We start from the raw sequence: 13417 nt of genomic DNA on the forward strand, positions 1-13417 counted from the left end.
TAGCCTTGGTATCACATGAGGAGGCAGAAATTAGACACTGTTGATATTGGCGAGGTGATCGCTCTGGATGGTTTTGTATAAAAGAACTGTAAGGTTAAATAGGGACAGGAGTTCAGGCGAACTGTAGGCTGAATACCTTGGACAACATTGGAGATGGAGAGAAGTGAATTTGGACAGAGTTGTATCATGGAATCATAGAATGGTTTGGGTTAGAAGGGACCTTAAAGATCATCTAGTTCCAACCCCCCTGCCATGGGCAGGGACACCTCCCACTAGACCAAGTTACTCAAAGCCCCATCCAGCCTGGCCTTGAACACCTCCAGGGATGGGGCAGCCACACAACTTCTCTGGGCAACCTGTGCCAGTGCCTCACCACCCTCACAGTAAAGAATTTCTTCCTAATATCTAATCTAAGTCTCCCCTCTTTCAGTTTTAAACCGTTATCCCTTGTCCTGTCACTACACTCCCTGATAAAGGGTCCCTCCCCATCTTTCCTGTAGACTCCGTTTAAGTACTGGAAGGCTGCTGTAAGGTCTCCCCAGAGCCTTCTCTTCTCCAGGCTGAACAACCCCAACTCAGCCTGTATCACACTTTCATTTCTAGCCCATCCTTGAGCTAACATTTTTCATGTTTCCAATAGCCATGCCCCATCAGGGGCTGCTGAATGCCCGATATGAAGCAGATGCATCTCCCTTCAGCCTGATCCACAGGCCCCAAAAACCAGCTGTGTGGACAGCAGGGCTGCGCGGCCTCGCTCAGTACCGGCTTGCATCTTACGGTTGGGTCTTTGGTGTCTCATAAAGTGTAGGCACCAAGCAAGCTCTCCTGGGGTGGGGACGTACAGAATATATCTCTCTTGGCTCTATGATCGCCAACAAGGCCTGAACGCTGCAGGCTGTTCCTCAGTAAGGACAAGATCTCTGTTCTAAATGCAGCTACGTATTTTGGTGAAACTTGCAGGTTCTTTGATACTACCCTGGGGAAACTGACTTAAAATGAGCTGAGAGAAAGCTGGCGATCGCGCAGTCAGAGGAGCTTCATCGCCTTAAGATACCGGGCTACAAACACCATGAGGGCTGAGCCTGACTGGCAATTTTTCAGCCTCCACCGGTAACATCACAGGCTGTGGGAAATGATTTCCAGTCTCACCCTCTGCAGGTAACACCCCCCCGCCCCCGATCCCAAGCTGGCGTGTGCCTGGGCCTTTGTGTACATGACGGATGTTGCTCTGTGACCACCTCAGTTTTCTCCCTGGAGGAATTCCGTGTTTCATAAGCACCATCTCCAACGTAAAAATATAAACCAAAGCCAAACTTTGCCCCGTAAAACATGGGTGTTGTCTCAAGTCAGCTATTGATAGCGCTCAGAGTTACGCTGTATTTGACGCTGCGGCTAAGGTATCTTGATGTTGGAGATTGTGAGAACAGGCTCATTTTGCCGATTGGTCTCTTTTTGCCCCAGTAGTACTGACACAATGAATAGCCACAAATCCGCAGCACCTGTACGCACCTTTTCATACATAACCATAAAGTCTCCAGAGTCTCTCTCAGCAGCATTGGGGCTTTTCCGACATTTGGGAGCGTAGTTCTTGGTTGCTGGTTTATTTGAAGCTTCAGCTGCTGGAATCCAGAGATTGCACAAGGGCCTTCCTGTCACTCAGAGAAAATCCCAGACATTTCTCATTCTCATGATTGTACAGGGAAACTGGAAAATACTATTTGAAGTTACTTGAAGGCTCAGAAACTGTGAGGAAAATGAAAGGAACCCCCAAATTATTTTGTTTAATATCTCCTCTGCTCCCACGTCCCCATGGCTGTCGGGGAAAACTGGTTCAGGGACGGTGGAGGAGCTGAGTGGTAATTTGCATCTAGACTGTTTTGGCCCTCCTTTGATTGACTCCAAAGGAATTATGTATCTTCTCACGTACAAAGTCCTCCACGCTCCTGCCTTCGCTTCCGTCTCTGCAGGCATCTCTGGCACCCCCACTCCCGCTCTCTGATCAAAGCTTCCCCTCTTCTCCTTTTATCATTTTTGCATGCTTTAGACTCTGCCTCCTCTGCTGCGGCACAGAGCCACCTTCCAGTTAAAGGTACTTCAAGTTCCCTGTGCCTTTTCCGTCAAGAGCCTTCAGCAACTATGTGGGAGAGTCGGGTTCTGACGCTCATCTCCTCTGTTCAGTTTTTATGGCTTAACACGTGCAGCTGGGCACGTGGCTAGCCCTGGTGTACCACAAATCAGGCCGGGAAGTACAGGTATTTATGATATTCAGTGTACAAATGTTAAATGAATGCCTGGGGAAGATGCAGGCATGCCCATACCACTTGTCCCCAGCACCCTTCTGGCCTCCAGCTGTTTCCAGCTCAAGGCTCTCCTGGGCTGGATGTGTAGAGCTGTCCCCCGGGAGAGGATGGGTCATTTCAGGAGAAATTTGGAGTGGAGATTGAGAGCTGGCTGGGTTTCTCCTCCCCTTATTTCACAAGGTTTTGAAGGGACGGTGGACTGGGGAGATGAGCCTTGCGATGTCTGTAGCGGGGTGAATGGGGCTACTGTTTTGTCACAGAAAACTGCTTGAAAAGCCACAAGGAGAGTGTGATGGGCAGAACCCACCAGCACTTGGGGTCTCACTGCTTCTTGGTCTTGCCATGGGCTGGGTCTCTGCTGTCCACCAGACCTTTATCTGCGCCATAGTTCATTGACAGGAGAGACACAACTGCTTGGACATCCTGTCCCTCTGCCAAAGCCGCTGGGACACCCACAGATCAACACTCAGATACCTGGATGGATGGATACAGCCAGGCAAAGCAGCCGTGACCCTGTCTCCTGACTCTGCGCCTCGTGGCTTCCCACACAACTCGTATGCCACCCTGCAGCCCCAGGGGTCGTTGGTGGAACAGGTCCAGTTGGCACCATCGCGTTCAGCTACTTAGAATAACTCAAGGGAAGAGTCACGTTTAAGAAACCAAAAGCAACCTGCAACTGCCCCTGGTCATATGATGTCGGTGACTGACACTGAGCCACGATTGTTCAGGGTTCTTGCAAATTTTATTCCAGGATCACAGTGACCTGCATGGTAAGGTGCTGGTGTGGTCCACACTTCTGCTCAAAAATGAGCCCAGTATCACCTAAATTCCCCCCAGAGAATGCCTACCCAGCCTGTTCTCCAAAACCTCCAGTGATGGAGGCTCCGGTGCTTCCCCAGGCAATCCACTTGAGTAATTAACTGTCTGTTCTGTTAGAAACCGTTCCTAATGTCTAACATCAATCTTGCTCCTTGCAATTTAAACCCCATTACTCCTTGCCCTATTCCCCAGCGGACACAGCAAACGATTGATGCCTGTCCTTGTCGCATCACCCCGCGCCCCCAAGAGAGAAAGTCTCGGGCCGATTCGTGACGTTGTGTCTGCCCGAGGAGATGGCTCTCCTGAGCACAGTCATGCCAGGGTGGGGGAAAACGGAAAGAAAAGATCTTTTGGGGTCAGGGGTGGTGGCATAGTGCGCTGCTAGACATGAGACCCTTAGAAAGCACCTGGGTTTGTAACGGCTGAGAGCCCGGAGCTGGGGAGCGGGATGGTGCGGTGCATTTGTGGCATGTGTCCCCCATCCCGTGCTCTCCTGCTGTGGCGGGGGGTGACAGTGGCACCTGTGGGTGCTGGGGGGCTGCAGGCTTGGGCAGGCAGGGAGGGCGGCTGCAGCAGCACCAGCGGGACTCGGGGTGACAGGGGAGAGGTTTGACCCGTCGCAGGGGATCCCTCCTGCTCCGGACCTGCCCTGGATCTGGGCTCTTCCCACCCCCCATCCCGCTGATACATTGCGTCCGGCCGTGCCACCGATGCGTGTTGCTTTGCGTAACTGTAACGATGCAGCCCCCCACCAGGGCTGACCCTCGTCCCCTCCGGCCCCCCATAGAGACTCGCTCCTTTAAGCCTGGCTCAGAAATGACCAAGCTGATCCCTCCCACCTGCCCGCTCCCCCTGGCCTGGCCCTGACGTCAGGGGAAGGCGTGCGGATGCGTGTGCCTCTGTGTGTGTGTGTGCGTGTGCGAGGCGCGCATCATACACACATCAGACACCGCGGATCCATCGGCAGCCGGTGGGCGGGCAGGCAGAGGGAGAAACCCCTCCAAGAGTCGGGCTGCCGGCGAGACCGCTGCTCCTCGCAAGGCAGCGGAGGAGCGTTGGGCCCCACCGAGCACCGATGCTTGGCAGGACGCAGCTCCAGGGAGCCCGTCACCGCTAAGGAGGTAAAGGGGAGGCACAATGGCCATCCAGTTTGCCCGGGCTATTGTAAGCTGGAGGTTAAACTTCGCGCATCGCCTTTTTCTTTCAAAGCTGCTTTTTTCCTTCCGACGGCGGCGGAGAGCTGCGAGGGTGAAGCGCGACATCTCTCCTCCGCTTCGGTTATTCCCCACCAGCCTGAGGAACAATAACTCCTCTGGGGGAGGGGGCGGGTGGCGGTGGCTGGGGGGCAAATAGCCGGGTCTTTGCCACCGAGGGCTGAGATCAGCCGGGAGCCAGCTCTCCAGTTGCCATGGGGTGGGGGGGAGGGGGGTGATTTGTAAAAAAATCCGTCTTATTAAAGCGGGCTGATAATGGTGGGGGCCTGAATTGGGCTTTCTTTGGGACTGGCTGCACTATTCATTCCTGCAGATGGCAAGTTAGATCCACAAAGGAGGGAGGACGCGGACGAGGACGTTTACACCAGGTCTTTGAACAGGCACTATTCTAATTAAAAAAAAAACAACCAACCAACCAAACAAACAAAAAACCCCCAAAATAACCAAACCCCACAAATTTGATATTTGGGAGTGATGCTTATGCATCTATGCTTAAAAGGTAAATCAAGCCTCCATGATGGCTTCTCCCTTTGCTTCCCCTTGGCATCTGGCAGCCCGCTTGCTCTCCCCCACGGCCTCCCTGAGAACTGGGCAGCCCAGCACTGACTGAAGGAGCTTTTTATAATCGATCCATAAAGGTGACATTCATATTTTAGCGCTAAGCAGGCTGTATCGTAGGCGAGACTATCTCAGCAAAGATCCCTGGAGTGGGGAGCGTGATTGGCTTAGCTGGGGAGGGGACGCTGTCAGTGTGTATTCCCCAAAAACCGCCTGGTTTATTTTTCCTGTAGTAATTTGTCTCAGCAAAGGGGATTTTAACATGCAAGGGGCGGCAAGGAAATTGCTTTGCTTGGTCTTTAACTCTTCATGGCGTGATCTGGTAACCAAAAAAAAGGAGGCTGGGGGGGGGGAGGGGGGGAGCTGAGAGGCTTTCATTAGCATCGGACAGAGACAGCATTTATAAAAACCTGCCAGACGCCGAGGCTGCGAGCCTCCTCCGAGGATGGGAGGATGGAGAAACGTAGCCCCGGCGGGCGCTGCACTGGCCCTGCTTGTGGTAACCCCTGCCTGGAGCCATCCCTGTCCCCCAGCTGGTTCCTGCCCCTCACAGCAGACCCCGCTCCCCCCGGGAGAGATGCCGATTCGGGGTCTCTGCTGGCCACCGCGTTATTGGTGGGTCCCTCGGCGCCCGCATGTGCCAAGCAGCTGAAAAATGGGATTTTTGTTTTTGCATCGAGCTCTGGGGACACGCTCCGGCGGCCGGAGGGGTGTATCTCTTCTCTGTTTCAGACCGCGTCTAGACAGGCTGGGTCTGAGGGGGGGGGCATCAGCCTCCCTGAGGATGGCGGCGGGCCAGAACATCGCTTTCCCTGCTCCGTGGGGTGAGGAGATGGCTGCCGGCAGCCGGCTGCGGAAACACGGTGTCTTTTTGACATACTGAGACCTTTTTGCTACTGGGGTGGAAGGAGCTGGGAGGTAAACGTGACTCCTAAACTGGGGTCGCTGGCAGTCACGAGGGGTGGAGAAAACGCGATGGCAAGTGTCCGGGAAGAGCCGGTGCGGGAGCTCACTGGAAAAGGCAGCAGAGGGAAAATAACCTCCTGCTCCTTGGCTGGGGTGGGGGGAGCAGCAGCATGGGGGAAAACGGAACGTGGTGGCAGACAGCATCTGAGCCGGGGATTTTGCAAAGGGATGCGGCGGCGTGAAAGGAAACAGCCCATAAAGGCGACGGCGGGCCAGCCGAAGGGTCACGTCCCGCAGCCGGAGCGTGACAGCCGCCGGCAGAGCGGCCGCCTGTCCATCCCTCCCTCCCTCCATCCATCCCAAGCAGCCCTGGGGGTCCCGGTGGATGGGAAGGAGCACAAAGAAGCGCAGCACAGGAGGGCCGTCTCACTGATGGCGATTAAGCCAATTAAATATGTATTCCCCCTGCCCGGCCCAGGGACGCGTGAGGGGTTTTTCTTCGCTGCCGCTAATGAACGAGGAGTGGCAGACAGAGGCTGGTGCCTCTTCAAAAGGCTCCTTCCCCGCTTTGGGGGACCTTGAAAGGGTGTTTAGTTAAACAAGGTCACCGCCAGCACCCAAGTCAATGTGTTTGGCTTTAAAGAGAGGGAGAGAGAGACAGTGATTTTATTTGATAAACCGCAGACCTTTCAGTGGCTGGTGATGAATGGGGTACTTGGATCTCGAGATAAAAGCTGATGTGTCTACTGCCTGTCTGCCTTAATTGGCCTGGGTTTCCTGCGTGCGTTCGCCTGCGAGCGCTCCCGACTGTCAGCTCGGCTCGGCTCGGGAGCCTGCCCTCCGAAAAATATATAAAGCAAAGCTGGCTGCTGCTGCCGAAGGAAACCCTATCAGCAGAGGGCTCTGGGGTTTCGATCCAAGGTGGTTTCTTTGGGGAGGTGGGGAGATGGACGGGGTGGGGGGGTGTTTGTTACAAAGAGCGTCCTTCCAGGGAGAGCTGGGCTCGGTGCTGCTTGCCTTGGAGGACTGTCACCCTAGGGGACCCTCGGAGCAAAGCCACTGAGGGGAGATGGAGACCAGTGGAGGTCCTGCAGCGGTGGCAGGGGGGGTTGTTATGCTGGAAAGGCTTCCTGTGCCCCACGGCAAAGCCGGGCTGCAGCAGCCTCTGCTCGCCTCCTCAAGTGACCCGGATTTCATCCCCGCACCGTATACGTGCATGGGGTGGACACAGTGTCGTGGGTGGCATCTGCCAGGCCTGGAGAGACCCAAGATGGGGAGAGGTGCTCTCAGCCCTGGGGGAGGTTAGGGTGACCGCTGACGATGGAGGAGAAGGGGAAAATGCCTCCTGACCCCCCCCAGGTGCTCCCTCCTTGTTGCCTGCTGGGGCTGCAGCGTGGAGAAAGGCAGTCAGGGCTGGGGAGAGGATGGTGGGGTGGAGCAGAGGGAGGGAAGGAGAAGGGCAGGAGGACAGGAGGTCGAGAGAGACTTTCCCTGCTCTCCAGCTGGGCTGGGAGGGAAGAAGAGACCAGCGAGGACATGCTCGCCTCTCCCCTCTTCTCTCAGCCTGCATTTGCTGTGAGTTTAATTTCCTCGGTCCCTTTGTTTGCTGCGGGGATTTAAATGAGGTGGGAGGATGGATGCCGCCCCGGAGCCCCCCGTGGTGCCAGAGCTCCCGCTCAGCCTCAGCTTCCCTGGCACAGCAGAGCCGGGCATTCAGCCGACGGGCCCCAAGGCTGACCCACAGATATGGGGTGTTCACGCCAGGAACGTGGCTGGTGGCCATAGGAGCCACCTTTGGCATGGCAGTGGGACAGATGGGTGTCTCTGCTGCAGCCCCCACTCCAAGCAGGAGTTGGGTGCAGTGCCTCGGTTAGAACAGGCTGCTGAGGGATGTGTCCCTGGGGGGGTTGTGTATCCCTGAGGACGGGGATCCCACAGCCTCACCGTTCCCTGTTCCCGTGCTCATCCCGGTGAGCTGCCACCCCATGCCAGGACTCTCACGCGTATCCGCATGGGCCAGCTGGAGCCCCTTGAAGAGCTCATGGGCAGTCGTGCCCGGCTTTTCTCCCACGTGGGGCAAGCTCCGCTCGTGGGGGCAAATGGCAGCCCTGGGAGGGCACCTCCGCTGCTGCCCGTGGGCCTGAGGAGCGGGCTGTCTGCCTTCTCTCCCCCAGCGATGCCCGGCACGCTCCTGCTCCCCACCACCGCTCATCCCTGGAAGCAGGGGGGTCCCACAGGTGAACCTGGGGCAAACCCGCTCTCTGTTGCCACTTCCATCTGCCCATGCCATTTTGTCCTTGCAAGGCTCCCCCTCTCGCACGCCCCTTCCCCTTCGCCTCTTATTTTTCTTTTGCCTCTGTGAAACTTCCATTTTTCCAGCCCCTTGTGGACCTGCCGGAGGAAGCTCTTTCTCCTGGCACCAACCAACCGCCTCAGCATACTAATAGTTTGCTCCAAGCATCGTTATTCAGGTTAAATACCCTCCATTGTCCCTAATCTGGTGAGGGAATCGAAAGGCCTTGTCAGCGAAAGCGCGGGCGCAGGAGGCGCGCCATGGTGAAGCCATTTTTGTAGTGGCAGCTCCATGATGTGCAGAGAACTGAGGGCTGCTTCCCCCAAGTTGTCCTGCTGGTCCAGCCCTGACACCTCCTGGGAAGGTGCTGGATCCTGCAGGGATGCTTGGGGACCACATGGCTTTTTGCTGCCCCGAAAGTGTCTGGGCTGCTCGCAGGGAAGCAGGGCTGTCGGATGGGGGCACAGATGGGAGCAGAGAAGCAGCTTGGGGGCTGCCCTGGCTTTTGGGTGTCTCGCTTGGGTGCTCCCTGAACCTCTCCGAGCTCCATGGGTGAAGGAGCTTTGGCTGGGGGGAAGGAGGTGGTGAGCCCAGGCATAGGGGAAGGAGATGCTGAGCCTGGGAATGGGGGAAGGAGATGCTGAGCCTGAACATGGAGGCAGGAGATACGGAGCCCAGTGGGCCAGGAGCTGAGCAGAAGGCAGGCACATGTTCTCCAGTTCTTTTGTGGCAGAGAGGAGACACTGAAGCACACGAAGGGTTTTGGGGGGGAGGCGGATGGGAGACACATTTTGGAGGGGTTTGTGGCCACAGCTGGAAGTTGTCTGGGAGGGCAGGAGGCCTTGGGGTGGGACCGTAGTGTGGCCTCTGCCACCTGGACCTCAGGGTGAAGCTTTGGAGGGCTCAGAGGGGACAGTTGTCAGGAAACAGCTGCGGCATGGGTGGGCACTGAAGTGGGGCTGGCAGCGGTCAGGGCTCGGCGACAGGCAGAGGCCCCTGGCAGGGGAAGCAAGCAGAGGTGGGTGAGGGGAACAGGAGTCGCCTGGTCCCTCCCCGAAACTTCGGCTGCTCTAGAAACCATTTCCCATGTCCTTGGTGCCTGCTAATTTGGGAGCGGAGGTGACCCCCTTTTGCACGTCCCCCCAGGGCCTCCGCATCTCAAGGGGCCACGGATGAGTCAGAAACCAAATTAAATATTCTCTGGGTTTCCCGGTGTGTGCAGGTGTCGTCCCAAAAGATGCCGCACGCCCCAGTGGGGCAAGAAGGGCTGGAGGGGGTGGCGGGGAAGGGGACGGTAACTCCATGGGATGTCGGGCTCCTCAGCTCCGGGTGATGGGGAAACCCCCGAGCCTGAGGAGTGATGGAGACGGGTGAGCCCCAACCCAAAGCCCCCAAAGATGCCCCCCAGGCATCCAGCATCGGGTGCGGCGACTGATGGGAAGAGAAATCGTCAGAGCAAAGGCTTCCTGAGCAAGCGGCCGCAGTGCTGCTCACACACCAGAGCAGCTCACTGGGAGGCTTAAAAATGCACAGCTCTCCCAATTTCATGCTCGGGGCGGTTCGGTGAGGACAGCCGTGTCCCTTCCCTGTAGGGATGTGCTCAGGTAGGCAGTGAGCTGCCGGCTGGGGCTGGGGTTGGATCCTAAATCCCATAGCGCTGAGGCAGCCTCCAACGGTGGGGAGACCTGAGACCCCTGACCTTGACCTACCTGTGGTCTCAGCCTTTTTCCTTCACCCTTTTAGCAGGAATCTTAGGCTGGGAGAGATCCCAGAGGCCAGGGGACCAGGCAGGCTGGCGCAGCGTGGGCATCCTTGGCAAAACAGCCCCTGCCCGTGGCAGCGCCTTCTCCCAGGGCGCGTGCCGATTTAGCCACTTCATCTCTAATATGTGGGATTATCCTGGAAAATAAAAGATGCAGCAACAAACCAGGCTCTTTCCTTCCCTCGGGACTGATTTGCTGGAACATCCCGGATGGGCGATTCCCAGTGCCGGGGGTTGGTGCCCAGTACCAAATGTCAGGCTGCCTGCCCGCACAGACGTGGGGCTGGGAGCAGAGCGGGCAGTTCCTGACAGCAAACTGCCCCGGCCAAAAGCCCCCCTGGGCGGGCCTGTGACCACCCCTCTTTGCTCCCCAGGTCTCAGGCAGCAGACCCGCGCGCCCCGGCGCCTTCTTTCCTGTCGCCCGCCCGCCCATCCCCAAAACGGAGGAGCCCGCCGGTCCCACCATGTCGTCAGACCCCAGCGCTCCGCCGGCGGTGCCCCCCCTACACTCCCCCAAGTCGCCGGTGTGGCCCACCTTCCCCTTCCAGCGGGAGGGCAGCCGCATCTGGGAGCGGGGCAACCTCCTGCTGCGGGACCTGCCCAGCCCCCTCCCTACCAAGAGGACCAGGACCTACTCGGCGTAAGTAGCCCGGCACGCAGCAAGCGGGTTTGGCTCTGGCTGAGCCGAGCGGGGACCATGGTCACCAGCAGCGCCTGCAAAACCTTTTACGCCGGGTGCACGTCGCCATCGCGGCACCCAGCATCACCGCAGCCACCTGCCCAGGGTGCTGTGGGTGGGTGCCATGCCCTCTCCCAGGGAACGCCGTGCTTCCATAGCAAACCTCCTCCCATGCTGCCCCCCGGGCGAGTGCCGCTGGTGAGACATCTCCATCCCTTTCCTCCCGCAGGACGGCGCGTGCCTCTGCCGGCCCCATCTTCAAGGGTGTCTGCAAGCAGTTCTCTCGCTCCCAGGGCCACGGGTTCATCACCCCCGAGAATGGCACAGAGGACATTTTCGTCCACGTGTCTGAGTAAGTCCAGGGGTCGCACAGTGCTGGGGCACCCTGGGGGAGCCATGCCATCAGCATGGGGCTGGAGAACCATGGGCTGGGGTGGGGATGTCTCCGTGGGGTGGGGAAGGGGCTCTGCCTGTCCTCTACCCGCCTTTGCCAGTGGGTTTTCTTTCCCAAGGCGCAGCTGGTGGGTTGGGTGCCTTATTGGTGCTGGGTGGTCCAGGGAGGGGGTCTGGCTCTTGGCCCCATCCCCACCACCTCCCCTCTCCTCTCCTGCAGCATCGAGGGGGAGTACGTCCCGGTGGAGGGGGATGAGGTGACGTACAAGGTCTGCCCCATCCCTCCCAAGAACCAGAAGTTCCAGGCGGTGGAGGTGGTCCTCACCAACCTGGCGCCGCACACGAAGCACGAGACATGGTCCGGCCAGATCATCGGCTCCTAGGCGCCCGGGGGGGCCGCCGACCGCTCGGCCCCATGCAGCAAGCCTGCCCAGCCGCTCGTGGTGGGCATGGGGGGAGCTGAGGCGGCGATGGGACCAGGGCTGCCCCCAAACACGCAGGCGTTTGCGTTCGGTGTCTTTTATAAGGTTACAGTTTCCTTTCTCTGTGTGTGTTGTAAGTGTCTGTCGAGGGGGAAGGGGGAAGCAGACCCTTCCCCTGCCACCCCCCAGATCTGGGGGCAGTGCTGAGCCCCATGTCCCCTTCCTTGTCCCAGATGCCATGGGGGACCAGGGGAACCAGTCCTACCCCCCGACCCCCCGGCTGCCCCGGGCTGAAGCAGGTGCTGAGAGCTGGAGAGGGCCGGGGGGAGGCTGGGGGGGCTCGGATCGTCCTCCTGAACCCCACTCTGGCAAGATGGACACCCCGCTTGGTCCCGCAGCACGGCAGCAGTGGGGCATGCCATGGGGACGGGGGGAAATGGGGCGGCATGGGGCAGCGTATCACTGTGCAGGGAGTGGGTGGCTGAGACCCATCCCCATCGCTGGCAGCTCACGGCACCCGCCTGAGCCACGGCCCTCCATCAAAAGATCTCAGGTCAGTGGTGCCACGGGGAGGCGAGTGGCTTACGGAAAGAAAAAAAGTAGTTTTAAGGGGCAAACGGCTGCTGGCAGGGTGCTGTGGGTGCTCGGTGTTGTGCCCGGGGGGCTGGGGGTGCACTTGGCACCTCCGTGCTCCCCACCGGGCCGGTAATGCACTTTTCTTGGCTCGGTGCTGACGTGGTTTTGGGGAGATGGCTGCCTCCTCCTCCTCCTCCCCTTGTCCCCCCAGCCCCCTGGGGACCCCTCTTCCCACGCGCGCGTGTGTGTGTGTGTGTGTGTGTGTGCATGTCCGTAGCTTGCCGGCGGGGCAAGGGGCTGAGGGGTTTGGGTAGCCTCGGCCGTAGGGCAAGCGCAGCCATCTCCTCCCCAGCCCCTCGGCGTAGGCAGGGTCTCGTATACAAAGCACAAACTTTGTTTTTTGGTCTTCTCCGCCATACCCTGGCCAGGCAGGCTCCCGCAGCCCGGGGAGGGACGGGGACAGAGAGCAGTGGGACAGGAACAGCGTGGAGCGGGCTGGGCCTGAGGTGACACCAGGGAAACGGTGCCCGCACCGACGCTCCAGAGATTATCAGCATCTGAAGGGGTTTATTTCGAAGCAGGGCAAGCGGCCCCCCTGGGCGGGATGGGCGATGACAGCCGGATCGCGGGCACCCACTCGGCGGGAGCCCCCAGTGCTGCCGGTTCCCAGCACTGATGGAGAGGGGCATTTTCCACCTTTCTTGCTGCCACTGTTGCGGTGGGGACAAGGGTCCGCTCTAAGTGGGGAGAAGAGGAGGGCAAGGCTGGTGCCATGCAGGACAGCCGGGGGCCGGTGGATTTGGGAAAACCACTCCGTGCTGCCCCGTCCCGGGCTGGCATGGGGACTGCCCCGGGACCCCACAGCCCATCTCACTGCCAACCCGCAGCCCGGCTCACCCAGGGGCTGCGGCGACACCGGCTCAGGTCCCAGGCATCCCCGGGACACGCAGTCAGCTTGGCCAAGGCAAACTTTGTTTGATTCTTTTTTTTTTTTTTTCCTCTTTTTCTGGGAAATAAACTAAAACCCTAGACTTGTTGGTGTTTTTACAACTCCAGTGTAGTTCCTGCCTGTCTGACCGTGTGTCAACCTTTGTAACATTGGCAATAAACCATTAAAATTGACTTTCCCATGAGCCCTGCCCATCCCGGCTCTTTGTCCTCCGTGTGCGTGTGTGTGTGTGTTGGAGGGGGAACACTGGTGGCTCTCCCGGGTGATGGACCTGGAGCGCCCAGGGATTTATCCAGACGGCAGGACAGACTCACCCACCTCCCTGCAGCATGTCCTGGGGGGGTCCCAGACTGCTCCAGCCTTGCTGGGGGGGGAGCAGACCCTGAGCCTGGGCTGGGAGGCTGCCCACTAGAAGCGGTGACTGGGACCAGGGCTGGTCCCCTGCTGCTGCGGGGATGTTGAAGAGCAGCTGCCCGACGCCTGGCTGCATTTCACCCCAGCGGAGCCGGGCACAAAGCACACACCGCCTCCAACCGCTGCACGTTG

At 58.7% G+C, this 13417-nt stretch overlaps 1 protein-coding gene across 1 annotated transcript; it reads left to right on the top strand.

The window, feature by feature from the left end:
• Nucleotides 1-3965: 3965 nt before the first annotated feature.
• CSDC2 (cold shock domain containing C2) lies at nucleotides 3966-13055 on the top strand. The gene is made up of 4 exons (XM_063322539.1): nucleotides 3966-4240; nucleotides 10227-10492; nucleotides 10761-10883; nucleotides 11145-13055. The coding sequence occupies exons 1-4, from the start codon at nucleotides 4007-4009 to the stop codon at nucleotides 11305-11307; spliced, it is 786 nt and encodes a 261-aa protein (XP_063178609.1). The 5' UTR covers nucleotides 3966-4006; the 3' UTR covers nucleotides 11308-13055.
• Nucleotides 13056-13417: the final 362 nt, after the last annotated feature.

This window comes from Chroicocephalus ridibundus, chromosome 1, assembly GCF_963924245.1.
Source record: "Chroicocephalus ridibundus chromosome 1, bChrRid1.1, whole genome shotgun sequence".
Lineage (NCBI taxonomy): Eukaryota > Metazoa > Chordata > Aves > Charadriiformes > Laridae > Chroicocephalus > Chroicocephalus ridibundus.

What these genes read in the sequence shown, in the direction of transcription:
- CSDC2 (XM_063322539.1), top strand. Translation starts at nt 4,007, where the DNA reads ATGCGTGTGCCTCTGTGTGTGTGTGTGCGTGTGCGAGGCGCGCATCAT. An exon ending in AGCCCGTCACCGCTAAGGAG is followed by an intron (nt 4,241 to 10,226) that starts GTAAAGGGGAGG and finishes TTTGCTCCCCAG; the next exon opens with GTCTCAGGCAGCAGACCCGC. An exon ending in ATTTTCGTCCACGTGTCTGA is followed by an intron (nt 10,884 to 11,144) that starts GTAAGTCCAGGG and finishes CCTCTCCTGCAG; the next exon opens with CATCGAGGGGGAGTACGTCC.